At 37.0% G+C, this 14,538-nt stretch overlaps 1 protein-coding gene across 7 annotated transcripts in view; it reads left to right on the top strand.

Moving 5' to 3' along the window:
* Positions 1–14,538, top strand: part of LOC123309066 (liprin-beta-2) — a 42,345-nt gene that overhangs the window by 23,076 nt on the left and 4,731 nt on the right. For 4 of the 7 annotated variants that reach the window (XM_044891916.1, XM_044891920.1, XM_044891921.1 and 1 more), the window contains 7 exons: positions 2,264–2,419; positions 8,195–8,736; positions 10,774–10,950; positions 11,333–11,554; positions 11,800–11,904; positions 12,180–12,390; positions 13,498–13,711. In XM_044891916.1, the coding sequence (XP_044747851.1) occupies positions 2,264–2,419; positions 8,195–8,736; positions 10,774–10,950; positions 11,333–11,554; positions 11,800–11,904; positions 12,180–12,390; positions 13,498–13,711 (1,627 nt within the window). The remainder of the gene's footprint in view (positions 1–2,263; positions 2,420–8,194; positions 8,737–10,773; positions 10,951–11,332; positions 11,555–11,799; positions 11,905–12,179; positions 12,391–13,497; positions 13,712–14,538) is intronic. The other 3 variants (XM_044891918.1, XM_044891919.1, XM_044891922.1) reach the window with 3 other exon arrangements.

A 14,538-nucleotide genomic window follows, 5' to 3' on the forward strand; every position in this document is an offset into this window, starting at 1 on the left:
TTGTAAACGGATGAAGTCATTGTTTACTTTCGCTAATGAGCGCTGGTTTTGTATTCGGATCGAACTATATTGGGTGATGAAGCAAAAACCGATATGTACGTACCAAATTGACATGTTAATGACATGCCAATAGATGAAAGTTTTCAAATCAGTTTTAATACCCAAGTCTTCCAGTCAGTCAGAGGAATTGGATAGAGCGAGGAAATCACTACACTTTTTTTAGAAAAGATACAGGGAGATTAAATCTTAGACTAATAAAACTATGGATTAAATCTTAATACGTGGAGTACCGTGTAACTATACACTGGAGTACTTGGGACTCTGATGATTCGTCGATATTCAAGTCGGAAGTGTAGTGGGGCTTCTACATGCATTTAAGGGTGCTTTTATCTATCCTTTTATCATAGCTGCCTCAGAAAGTACCAAATGAGAAGATGTCTGAAACTGATGAGTTCAGGAAGAGTAAAAAACTCCCCAACATCTGGCAACAGATACCAAAGCGTTATTAAGTGAAACCAAAATGATTTGGTCGAGAAACTTTCAATTTTGGAAACCCTGAACTAATACTTATCTACAAATTCAAGCCATATGAAATTTTTGAGGTTAGGAAGTGATATCAAAGCAAACCACGTTTTTACTCTTTTTTCGTTTTAGTACCTTTTCCTTAATACTAAACCGATCAGGAAGTAAATGGGGTTATAACGCCGAATTTCTTCTTTCTACCATCTTGATTTCTTCAGCCGAACCATTTGTTTTATTTACTTTTCGCCACGTGTTCTGCGTCTGTTTTCACGCTTCAGCCAAACTGACGACAGTGATAGCTTTCCCTATGTTGAGATATTTATAGTATCGGTAATAGAAAATGCCTGAAGACTGTTAATGAATGTTGTATCATCACTCGATTTCACTGACGTGTTTGGGGTATGCGAGCTATCTCTTTTTTTGACAACCTATTCGAGATCTAAACAGTGATTTATTCTTCAGCAAGTAAAATTGAAAGCTCCCATGAAATTATCAGTTGCGTTTTGAGAAAAGAGTGACAAAAACTCAGCTATCTTCGAATACCTATTGATTTAGGTTTTAAAAATTTTAAACCATGTCTATTTCATTCAAATTGAATGCAATTTTATTTTTCTTACTCTTCTTATAAATCAAGTGTATGAAAAACTATATTCCGAAATTCATTTCATTCGATAAAACCGTTTGTGGGATATAACAAAAAAATAACATTTTTTTATGGGTTTTCAACCGCCTGTATCTTTTGAACCGAGCCGATTCGGAAAAAATAGAAAAAAAAGTTTTTCTTTTGACTTCAAGAATCTACTGTTGAAATTATTGTCCGAATCAAAGATTCACCCTGTATGTACAGGTTGGGCAAAATTCGTTGCCTACTGAGGGGATCTCGAGAACTATAGCAGCTAGAAGAAAACAGAAGACACATTCTGACTAATCCAAATCTGAGAACAGAATCGGCCTATCATTTTTAGATTTCTAGTTATAAACAAAAATTGAGATTTTGACGATTCCGAAAAGTTCTCCTAACTTTTTTGTCTTTGAAGTTACAGATTTGAAACTTGAACCTTCTCAGGCACTTTCATACGTAGAATCTTGTGACAAAAGATTTTTTTTCGATTCAAAATAACAAAATCAATAAAAGTTTGCATTTAAAAAAATTAAAGTTCAACTAATGATTCGAAATGAAGAAATATTTTGAGCTCATCAGTGGATTCTGCGTAAAAAGTTTCAGGTTTGTTGGTTTGTAACTTCAAAGACAAACAAGTTATGAGTACTTTACGAAATTGTCAAACTTAAAAAAGAAGTATCGTAGGAGGCTGTGGTTTTCACCATTCTTTGTTTCTCCGGTAATGAGCTCGGAAATGTGTCATCGGTTTTCATCTACCCCTTATAGATCCTCTCAATAGACAACGAATTTTGCCCACCCTGTACAGTCGAAGAATCACGCTGTATATTTTCAATTGTATCAGAAAAACCAGCAGAATTGGGGCAGCTAAGTGTCCGGATGGACGACGGTAAAAACTATATTTCTTTTCCGTGACCGATGACCCAAAAATAGCCTCCAGTGGTAATGACCCCCCAACCAACGTAAAAACTACCCCGCTCATCTCGACGACGTACATCTCCACCACCTCCCCCATCACGATCCGCCCCTCAACCCCCGCCGCTGATGACTTCATCGATTCGCCGGAAACACTTCATCCCGTCGTGTTCGTCTTGATTTGGAAAGCATGTTTTTTACCCTCAGATCCGGAGGAGAATGAATCTTCCAGCAGCGAGGAGGCTGCAGCAGACGACACGAAGGACCGCCGCACCATAGGATGGTCTGAGAACGGATCCACCGCCGGCTCGACGTCGGATTTGTCATCCGCCAATTCCCTGGAGGGTGGGAAAAGTTTGAAAGGTTACATATTTCATGTCTTATCGCGGCTTGCTCCGGTTTAACATTGAAATATTGACCGTTTACTCAACAGGAGGTCGATAAAATGCCGCCTTGTGCTGTTAACTGAGTGCCCATAGGCGTAAGTGAGGGTGTACAGGGTGAACGATAAAATAGGTAACGCATCTTGCCTCACACGTTTAATATTACCTGTCAGAGTTTATATTTTTTTGGAGTAGGGATTGTCTAGATCAAGAATCTAGATGGAACTTATTGTTGGCAGTCATTAAACGTATAGCGATACTATACAGAGTCAAAAAAGTTTGCACCATATGGAAAAGTCTTTTACACACTTGTTTATAGCTACCAAATCGCTCATTCCATCTTTTTCTGTGCCATTGCATGATGATTGATCTGGTGGTAAACTACTTTTCCCATTGTTATCTATCAGTTATTATTATCAATGACATTTCGCTGCTAAATACTAGGTATAGAAATGTATATTGAAATTTAGAATCATCCATAGTTGTTGTGAATGTCTCATGTATATTTATTTCAAATTCATCTCTATACAGGGGAGGTCCATTTCAAATCCAAGAAACAAGAATATAGTGTCAAACCGTGTGGATGTATGAAGGAAACTCAGAAATTGACTATATCAAAAAAGACGTTTCAACTCCAGAAATATCCATAGATATCTCGTGGATTTTCATAGAGAACGAAAGATTTTCAGGTTTTGGAAAAACCTCTTTCATTTATACCATTAAAATCTTTCTGCTTGAAACACTATCATAGTGGTTGTGGATATCCATAGGGTATATACTCAATTTTTTGCATTTCAAATCCTTGAGTATCCTATAGACGTTATTTCAAGTCCAAGAACAAAAAAAAATATACTAGTATCCCTGAATTGTTTAAAATCTTGTGAAATTATGGATGAACCTGAGAAATTTACATTTTCGAAACGGTCTTCCAACTTTAGGTACTCCCATAGCTGTTTTGGATATCCATTTCTCATCCAAAAACTGGATACAGGTATCCCTTGACTGTTTCAAATCATAAAAAATTAAAAAAACTCTGAATCTATCTTCCAACTAGAAACACTATCATAGTAGTTGTGGATATCCATAGGATATATACTCAATTTTTCACATTTCAAATTCTCAGTATCATCCACTACAATTGTAGTGGATTGCCATTAAATATCCATAAGATCCATGTATCTCATCATATACAAATTTGAAATAAACTCAGATATTGAGAGCGTCAATACCAATATTTCAAGTTGAACACATCCATAATAGTCGAGAATATTTTATATCCATTTGAAATCTTTCAATGAATATCTGATGGATATCCATATCAAATCCAGGAACCAAACGAACATGAATTGTTTCAAAAAATGAATATTTATGAAATAAACTCAATAATTGGCGATATCAAAATCGGGCTTTCAATTTGAAAACATGCACAATTATCTTTGATTTCTTACAGATATTCATTCTTGGATTTGAAATGGATATCCTTCAGGAGTTATCCTTTGGATATTCACGACCACTCTGATTGTATCTCAAGGTGAATGATCTGTAGAACAATTACTCAGTATTTTTCATACTTGTGCAGGATTTGAAACAACAGATACCCGACATCCATAGGATTTCTACTGAAGGATATCCATTTCAAATTGTTCGTTGAATATCTGATGGATGTCCATTTCAAATCTAGGAACAAAACGGAAATACAAGTAATCCTGGATTGTTTCAAATCGTGTTCGAGATGGTTTAGAAGAAACTCGCAAATTGACAGTATCAAAATCAAACTTTCAACTCAAACTCATTGTTGTTGAGGATATCTTATGGATATCCAAGGATATAAACTGCAGGATATCTATTTCAAATCTAGGAACAAAACGATAGATGCGACTATTCCTGAATTGTTGCAAATCGTAAACAGTTTGAAAGAATTGACGCTTCACGATCAGAGTTGCAATTTCAACACATCCATCATTATTGTGGATCTTATGGATATCCTTTAGATATCTGTTCATTTCAAATCCAACGATATCTGTACCGGGACTCGACATGAAATGGAGATTCTTAAAGTATCCTGTGTTATCATTTCCAAGTTCAGAAAACCATACTGGGTGTAACAGTGGCACCGAGTTGATGATTTTCCTGGATGGGGTTTTGTGTTAGTAAATTCTGAGTATTTACACGAGGATGAACAGAAGGCAGTAAGACAAATTATGTGGTAAACTGCCACGAACGCCAGATTTTAGTCACGGTTATGAGTGACAGACTATTGAGGTTGAAACAGTCGAAATGAACAGTATGAAAACCCCTGTTTACGTTCAACGTTGAAGTACGCCGTTTCATAGGGCCAACAACTATGTGCATTCCCTTTGTTTGAGATTCGTGAGCATGCATGAATCTGGCGACTTGACAAGGGAGTGCGGAATGGGAGGAAACAAAAGTATTGTTCTCCCCGCAAACTTGGGCCCGTGAAATATATAGGGGGAGAACGTCACAAAGAAAATTTCTGGATTTTATTTCTCGCGTTCTTGTTGATGTATCTTCCCAGTGCGATAACGTGAAACGAATGAATTCATCGTTTTATTTAACGTTGACTACGGAGAATAAACTACCGAGTTTCGTGTTTCATAGCATTTGGTTATCTTTCATTGAATCCGGCATCTTTTGAGGTCAATATCTTGAATAATGTACTACAGAAAAACACCCTATACTTTGTATGCGGAAACTGTGGGAGTTTCAGACGAAATTTTGTTAAATGTTTTGACTATAGTCATAACCTCATATTCTCATATAGCTAACAGAGTTATACTGAATAGAACGTTATCTACTAAAAGAGTAGGGAAGCTGAATTTTGAGAAAACACATTAACTATCGGTCAGGTTTCTACCTGGAGTTTCGAGAACATTCTATCTTTTACTTCTTCGAAATAATAATATTTTGCTAAAAGTCTATATTCGTGAAACTGTATCAAGATTATTTGTTATTTCGATTCTTTATGTAACTATTTAAAGATCACAAGAATGAATGAAAAAAAAATTTATATTAAAAAATAACTATCAACAGAGAAAAAAGGATTTATTTGACGGAAATCTCAAAATCCCCCTTCAAAAACGACTAACGATTTACATAGTTCGAACTGTCATCACAATGTCGTTGATTGCAACGATTGAATTCCCAATACGTGTCAGATTTCCAAGGCCAACCGACTGCTTCTGCGAAAGTGAATGGAAATCACCTCATACCAACGCAATATAAGTTCCTTTAAATTTTTGACACGATTCCAGAGAGTTCTGAGGATTGAGCGAAGGAAATGACTCTCACCCTCCGGTGGAATTCATCAAGTGTCCCGGAATTCTCCGGTCCATACTTTCGCCCCATAAGTTGGTCCAAACTCCATCCGCCAAGCCAACGTTGCAAGTATGATAAATGCGGAAAGCCCCGGCATATCTGAATGGGTCCCGCATTTCGACTGCAGAAGGCTCACACGATCTTGAACATTCTTCATTTTATGAACAAAGAAAAACATTAATATAATTCGCTAGATATTCCGAGCGTGCGTTCCCATTCAATTCGTTCTGACGAGAAGCAGCCTCTGTTGAATTTATGATACGGAGAGATAAGGCCATGAATCGGAAACTGCTAATTAATTGCAGCCTCTCTGAAGGATGTCTGTTACATGTATGTTTATCCGTAGGATATCACTGGGTTAACAGCTATTTGCATGTATGAAAGCATAGATACAGCTTTTAATCTCAGTTTTGAAATCGAAAGGACAACACAACTATTCCTTTACGACGTTTCAGCACTTTATTTCATCTTCTTCAGGCTGAAAAAGAAAAAAAACGACATCTGACAAAAGAAGAAATATAATATGAACATCACATACATTATAATCAAACACTCATAACCAAGAAAATGACAAATGAAAACATGGAAAAAAATCAAATATGGCTGCCACAAAACAGAGGTGAGCAGTTGTATCTTAAAATCTAGAAGACCGATAGTAATCATTCAAATATGACAATAACACTGAACGACCCCAAGATTTCAGGGAAATAGGTATACCAAAGTGAAGGGAGATATAAACCACTAGTCTGGAAGTACCAGAAACAGCCAAAATCAAGCAATGTGGGATACCCTGTATAGTGACCGTCAGAATTGAGCATATCTAATAATTGATTCAATGATTTTAAAGTATTGAGAACTGTGGGACCTCTGACCCAACCTAATGACCAGGCAATTAAATCTTTAAATTGACACTGGAATTCACGTGATGTAAGACTCATCTAGAGGCTGTTCCTGAATAAGAGGTACAAAGGAAGATGAGAGATTCCTCGAGTTATTCTAAGAGGAAAAATCCCTTGAACATCGGATCGCGAAAAATGGCATCAAGACTGAAACGTTGCACTGAGCTCTATAAACTTTCCAAATTTCCAAAAAGATCGAACGGCTGCATCGAGCTCCATGAAATTTCCAGATTTCTTACTAGAAGAGTTGCTCTTTTTGAATATGTATCATATTTCCATCTACGGTTACTTTTATTAAGAGATAAACGATATACGACTCGAAAGCTGACCTTCGAAAAATCTTGAAAAAGCTTGGTTCAGTTAAAAATTCGTCAAGACCGAACGGTTGCATGTAGATGGATGAAATTCTCAGATTTATTACTAGAAGAGTTGCTCTTTTAGAATATGTATCACATTTCCATCTACGGTTACTTTTATTGAGAGATAAACGATATACGACTCGAAAGCTGACCTTCGAAAAATCTTGAAAAAGCTTGGTTCAGTTAAAAATTCGTCAATACAGAACGGTTGCATGTAGATGGATGAAATTCTCAGATTTATTACTAGAAGAGTTGCTCTTTCAGAATATGTATCACATTTCCATCTACGGTTACTTTTATTGAGAGATAAACGATATACGACTCGAAAGCTGACCTTCGAAAAATCTTGAAAAAGCTTGGTTCAGTTAAAAATTCGTCAAGACCGAACGGTTGCATGTAGATGGATGAAATTCTCAGATTTCTTACTAGAAGAGTTGCTGTTTCAGAATATGTATCACATTTTTATCTACGGTTACTTTTATTGAGAGATAAACGATATACGGCTCGAAAGCTGACCTTCGAAAAATCTTGAAAAAGCTTGGTTCAGTTAAAAATTCGTCAAGACCGAACGGTTGCATGTAGATGGATGAAATTCTCAGATTTATTACTAGAAGAGTTGCTGTTTCAGAATATGTATCACATTTCCATCTACGGTTACTTTTATTGAGAGATAAACAATATACGACTCGAAAGCTGACCTTCGAAAAATATTGAAAAAGCTTGGTTCAGTTAAAAATTCGTCAAGACCGAACGGCTGCATGTAGATGGATGAAATTCTCAGATTTATTACTAGAAGAGTTGCTCTTTCAGAATATGTATCACATTTCCATCTACGGTTACTTTTATTGAGAGATAAACGATATACGACTCGAAAACTGACCTTCGAAAAATATTGAAAAAGCTTGGTTCAGTTAAAAATTCGTCAAGACCGAACGGTTGCATGTAGATGGATGAAATTCTCAGATTTATTACTCAAAGAGTTGCTCTTTCAGAATATGTATCACATTTTTATCTACAGTTACTTTTATTGAGATCAACGACTCGAAAGTTTACCTCCGAAAAATATAGTATAAATGCGGCATTATAACCTCCAAGATTGAAAAACGGTCAATATTCGAAGCTCATTCGCATCTTTAATGACACGAAATTAATCTCGAATAGACAGTTCAACGCGTTGCAACAGCGACTTCCAATGGATAGCTAAGGAGACCTCAGCCAACGACGCCAAACTACCCATCAAGATGGACGTGCAAACGCCCCCGTCTCCCACCGCCACCAAACCGCCCATCAATAGAGGCAACGCCCGGGAAAAGACGTCCAGGAAGGACAGGGCGCCCGGAAGCCTGGATCGACGTAGACACCACAACCAAAACCGCCAGGACAGAGACCAAAAGTCCAGATCCACCCACGTCAACAGCCCCTGCAGGCCGGAGGAGTTCCAGCCCTGTCAGAGCTGGTGCTGCAGCCCCCAGGACAGCCCGAGCTTCGACCATTTCCACAGGAGACACGAAAGGAGCGATCCCCAGAAGTACGGGAGCAACCCCATGCTGCTGGACCAGAGGGGGAGCCACCCTGACATCTACGGCGATATGAACAGGTGTAGGCATGATATGATGGGGTGTTGTTCGTATCATATGGCGCCGCCACCGTGTTATTTTTACGGGGATAGGGGTTACAGATGGACGCCCCCGCCGTATTCGAAGGTAAGGGGGTTGAGAAAGAACACGAGGTTATACAGGGTGTAAAAAAGATGCTCCTTACAGCCAAAAGCTCGGCTCTCAGAGAAGGTAGAAAGTATTTTAAATGGCATCAGGAACTCTGCCAGAATCCGTCATTAAAATTTTGTTTCTGATTGCCACCCCTAAAAAAACTACCCCCAGATATTTTTGTTTATTGCACCCTTATATTTTTTCAACTCTAAACGATTCCTAGTAAAGGAAAAATAGGCTAAAACGATTTTTCATTATTTTATGTAAATGCTACCCTTAAAACTGATTATTATAAATTATAACACATCCATCATATCTGCGATTTATGGTGAAATATATCCCAAGTGTCCAAACAATCAATATCTCGGCTCTCAGACATGGTAGAAAGTTCAAACAATAAGAATTTTAAATGGCATCGTAAACTTAACCAGAATCCTTCGTTAATATTCAGTTTCTCATTAATACCCTTAAAAAACTACCCCATTTTTTTTTAATTGCACCCTTATAATTTTTTCACACTCAACGATTTCCTAGTAAATAAAAAATTCAAATTCTCCTCTTATATTTTGTTCACTCTAAACGTTCTTCTACAATAAAGAAAAAAATATGTTGAAAAAATTTAATTAAATAAGGTTAACATGTTTTTCCTTCTATTGGGGAATCGTTTAGAGGATATTTAGGTTTTATCGAATGAAATGAATTTCGGAATATAGTTTTTCATTTATTTGATTAATCTTTTTCGAACACAATACAGGGTGTCTGTAAACAAATGCGAAGGACTAAGGGAGATGATTCCTCGATGAAAAAAAACAGGGGTAGTTCCTTTAAATTTTTTTTCGAAATCGACCTCTCTTCCAAGAAACAGCCTTTGGAAGGCGATGATGAGTTTAAAGTTTTAATTTTCTTTACGGGTACTAAAAAACACTGAGTCATAAAACTATACATAATATGAAGCACTAAGTAGATGTTACACAATTTTTCAGATCTGATAACTTTATTATTAGGGGTTGAAGACGCCCAACTCTTGAAACTAAGTTGGATGCTATTCCATAAATATTTGAACGTTTCATGAAATAAAATTATTCTTTATATTTTCTCGTGCAATGCGCTATTTTCGAGTAGTTTGATAAAAAAAAAAAAAATTAAAAATACATATCTGTTGAATTGGACAAATTGGGTACTTTGGCTGAATACACCTCTGTGTAAAAGTTCCAAAGATGTGTAGTGTCACTGTATACCAATATCCATTAAATGCTTCAAATATTCAGAAAATTGCTTATCAATTGAAACAATTTAAAATTAGAAAAAAAGCTGCAGAAAAATCCAAAATAATAAAATATCACCGACTTCTATTCTAGATTAAATGGCCAGAAAAGATAGAAACAACAGATTGAAATTATTGGAAACATTGAGGATCATTTGATATAATTAAAAAAAAATTTTTTTCATTGTACCTACCTGAAGATGATCATTGAAATTCTTGTCAAATTCGTTTTTTAATCTCGCACTATTCCTCATTCAATAAATGTTGGGAAAACTTTTCGACTTCGTATCTATTCGGTTGAATCATGATATTGACGTAGATATCTACTTAAAGTGTTACTTTGGAATGATAGGATTCAGTTTGCAAATTCTTGCCGAATACCATACGAAATTAACACTCGCAGTTTCTTCCCAGCCACCCCCTTTACCCCATCCCGGAAACTAAATTAAGCGGATTCAAAGGATTCCTTCTTCCAGATTGAAATCACAATATAAACTCGCAACTTGTCGTATATTGCTATAACCCAGCGTCTCAAACTGACAGCCGAGATGATTGATCTTTCTTGTTATTAAGTTATATAGAAAACGGGACACGCTATCTCTCGCTAACAGCGTTATACAAAGGATCTTGTTTTCATTTCCGGATATCTCCCTTCCTCGGATGCGTCGATAAAGAAAAAAAAAATATGAAAAACTGCTCTTTCGCTTATTGCATGCGCTTTGTGTTTGAACGAAAACGATATCATTTACCTTTGTCCCGCCGTCTAGCCTGGGGAGCAGGATGAAAAACTTCGAAAACTTCAGTTCGAGAAGGACAACTTGCACCTGCAAGTACAAGTTTTGACGGACCAGATAGAGGCACAGTCGTACAAGATATCGGATTTGGAGAAGACGTTACAGGATAAGAAACATTGTCTGGTTGAGGCCGAGGAAAAACTACAGCGGGTAAGTTTGAGAAATTCGAGTATATACAGGGTTTTTCACTAGTTGGCCATGGTTTAGTGGTGAATGCAACTCATCTAGGCCTTTCATTCAAGTTGCTTCTTTTGTACGGTACGCGAATGAAAATGGCCATCTGAAATCTTACAGGAATTCATATATTTCTGCGAATGACCCTGAAATTAACATTTAAACCAGACTTAGAGTCTTAGAAACACATTTGAAACACAGATGGCGCTCACATCACTTAGTCGCTTCGTTTCCTATCTTCCTAACTATAATCTTTGCACAGAAGTGTTATGATATGCGAAATCTCATAGTGCTTTGATGGCCCACAAAATTCTCCCAAAAAAACCCTTATTTCTATTTCGAAATTTTTTTTTGTCAGGAAATGCTGTCGAGATCTTCGCTAGAGACCCAGAAATTAGAGTTGATGAGCATCATAAGCGACCTGAAACTTCAACAAGCAGCTGTGGAACGTGAAAATATGGAGCTACGTAACAATCTACATATGAACAACAACGGAGACCTCAAGAAACCTGCCCTGTTACCTCGAAATCCACAACCTCAGGCAGCTCTAACACCTTCACAGCATTCTAACAGCGGCCAGGTGAGAGAAATGAGAATTTTCCTCGAAAAAATTCAATAAGGACGGACAAAAAAAATCTTTGAAGTTTCTTCTGGAATTTTGAAAATGATTAAAGAATTTTATTATCAAAATACAACTTTCCTGCGTCAAATTCTTCATGAAAATTCTATTGATGATGATTTTGATTCGGTCAAGATAAGAAATTCGACAACAAATTTTGCGCAATTTACTTTAGCGAAAAATACTGATGTTTGGTTGTTTTAAAGGGTAACAGCTTGAGAGTGTCGCCGTCTCCTAGTCCAATTTCCAGTTTGAACTCTACAAGGAGATCGGACACAAATTATTCCTTGCAAGATGTCCAACCTCCAAAGGTAGGCAAGGTTGAATCTACGAATTTTGTCGATTTGAAAGAAAAACGTTGAAAAAGGGCATTTGCTTCCCTTATTTCAAATTACACAACGTTCAGAGTGTGTAATTAATTATGTTAGTTTTTATCTATTCATTAATCTTTCCGTTGGACTCTCATCGTTATTTATTCGAGTTTATCGTCTAGCCCAACCCTGTGTGGAATTATAAGTAACAAGACGGAATCCTCTTACTAGCCAAAACGCCGTTTGTTTCCACTAACGAAGCCGCATTATTTCAGACTCCCCCATCCAGCTACAAAAGGCAGATAGACATCCACTATGCCAGCTTACCTAGGCAGCAGTTTTTGAGCAACGGAGGCGCAATATCATCGTCGGTGGACTTCAACGCAAATCCCTCGATGAATGGAGGCAAAAAGGCTGTTGCCTTCGGTAGGGGATTTAGCAATCTGATTGGGGTCAGGTCGAAGGGATATTCTGTGCCGAATCTAGGTGATAGCTCTTGTCTGCGTTAATAACGGCTTTGTTATCGCAATCATAACTAAACTAACTCTGGGTCCTCTCGTTTCGAAATTAAATTGCTGTGATAAGTCACATCTGGCGCCATATTCAAGATGGCGGAGTTGTCATCACCCAGCCCAGTGTCTCTTTGTGAACATTCGACCGGTTGAAAACAGTAGATTCTCGAAATTCCAGCTTCAAACACTCGAGGGCGGTTTATTCATTGTCATTGCGAATGCAAGTCGTAACTTACAAAACATACTGTGCAATGGAAATTTAAAGCAAATAGCACAGTCCCTACGAATACATATAGTACTTAAAATTAATACACTAATCACTTACAATAATCAATTAACGTATAACCAGAATGCTGAACTTCGGGAACGTTACTCCAATATTGAGGTAGTACTGTTCATTAAGTTCATCTTGCTGTCAACTGTCAGCAAGTGTCACTACCTAATATTCACTTTCGCGCGGAATTTAAATTTCGTTTTAGTTTTCTCGATTTTCTCAGTTTTCCAGGCAACTTTTCCGAATTTTTCTAGGGTTAGGACTTTCTACGGAGTTTGAGGAATGTTTCAAAGAAAAAATTATTGAAATTGGTACCCAACTTATAACTTTGCAACATGCTCTATACTTCCAGCTCCGAGACGGATGGACTAATTTTGTGGGTTGAAAGATGAGGAATGAAACACAAATAGATGGGGATCATATATATTGCCTCATTTTGATTACAATTATTTGAATATCATTCTTTTAACACTTATTGAAATTAAATTTAGACTATATAGCTATTTTTATAGTGATCATGTACAGCCTTTAACCTGACTAGAGCTATTTGCCTTCATTTAATCTCATTTAACATTTTAATTAAAAAATTTCTACATCTTTGCTAACATTACATAAAAATTTCGTTTGTTTGATTGAATTTTTGTCTAGCCGTCAAAACTACTCTCATTTTCCGGAGTATATCTCCAATATACCCTTCACAATGTTGTCATAAAATGAAAGAAAGTGAAAAAGGACGACTGAAACGTTCAGTCAAACAAAAAAATCGATTCCTTATAAAATTCTCAAAACGGTCAACTTCGAATATAGCCCAAACGGAAAAAGGAAGCGAGGAGACTAACGGCGATGCCTCCCAACTCCAAATCGGCAAGAGCAAGGGGATCAAGAAAATTTTCGGAAAGATCAAGCGGTCCGGATCTGGAAATCTAGAAGACCTCCCTGGAGTCGGCGAGTTCCAGAGAGGTGGCGTACGCGCCACCGCAGCTGCCAGACTGGGATGGAGCGAACCGCAGTTGACTCAGAAGTAAGAGAATCCATCTTTTTTCAGTAGTTCGGTTAATACCCAGTTGGAAAAATCTGAAAATCTTGACTTGGGAGTCAGAATACTGAAATATAAGTCGATATTCTCAGATACAAGTCAGAATTCTGAGTTGAAAGTCAGGATTACGAAAGTGAAACTCACATTACCTCAGACTAGTAGTCTATGTAGGCTGGAATTAACGTGACCATCCTAGCTTGTAAGTCGAAATTATCTCAGAATTCCGACTTTTATCTCAGAATGCCGAATTCTATCCCAGAATTACGACTTTCATCTCAGAATTCTGACTTGCATCTCAGGATTCAGACTTTTATCTCCGAATGCCGAATTCTATCTTAGAATTTTAATTTGTTTCCTATGATTCCGACTTTCATCTCAGAATTCTGACTTGTGTCTTAGAGTTACGACTTTCAACTCGAAATTCTGACTTATTGTATCTCAGAATTCTTACTCGTTTCCTAGAATTCCGACTTTCATCTCCGAATTTTTACTTGTTTCTCAGAATTCTTATTTGTATCTCGGAATTACGACTTTCAGCTCTGAACGCCGAAATCTATCTCAGAATTTTGACTAGTTTCCTATAATTCCGACTTCCATCTCAGAATTTTGACTTGTGTCTCAGAATTACGACTTTCAACTCAGAATTCTGACTTATTGTATATCAGAATTCTAATTTTTTTCCTAGAATTCAGACTTTCATCTCAGAATTTTGACTTGCATCTCAGAATTCAGACTTTTATCTCCGAATGCCGAATTTTATCTCCGATAATTTGAACTGTTTCCTATAATTCCGACTTTCATCCCAGAATTCT

Source organism: Coccinella septempunctata, chromosome 3 (genome assembly GCF_907165205.1).
Source record: "Coccinella septempunctata chromosome 3, icCocSept1.1, whole genome shotgun sequence".
Taxonomy (NCBI): Eukaryota; Metazoa; Arthropoda; class Insecta; order Coleoptera; family Coccinellidae; genus Coccinella; species Coccinella septempunctata.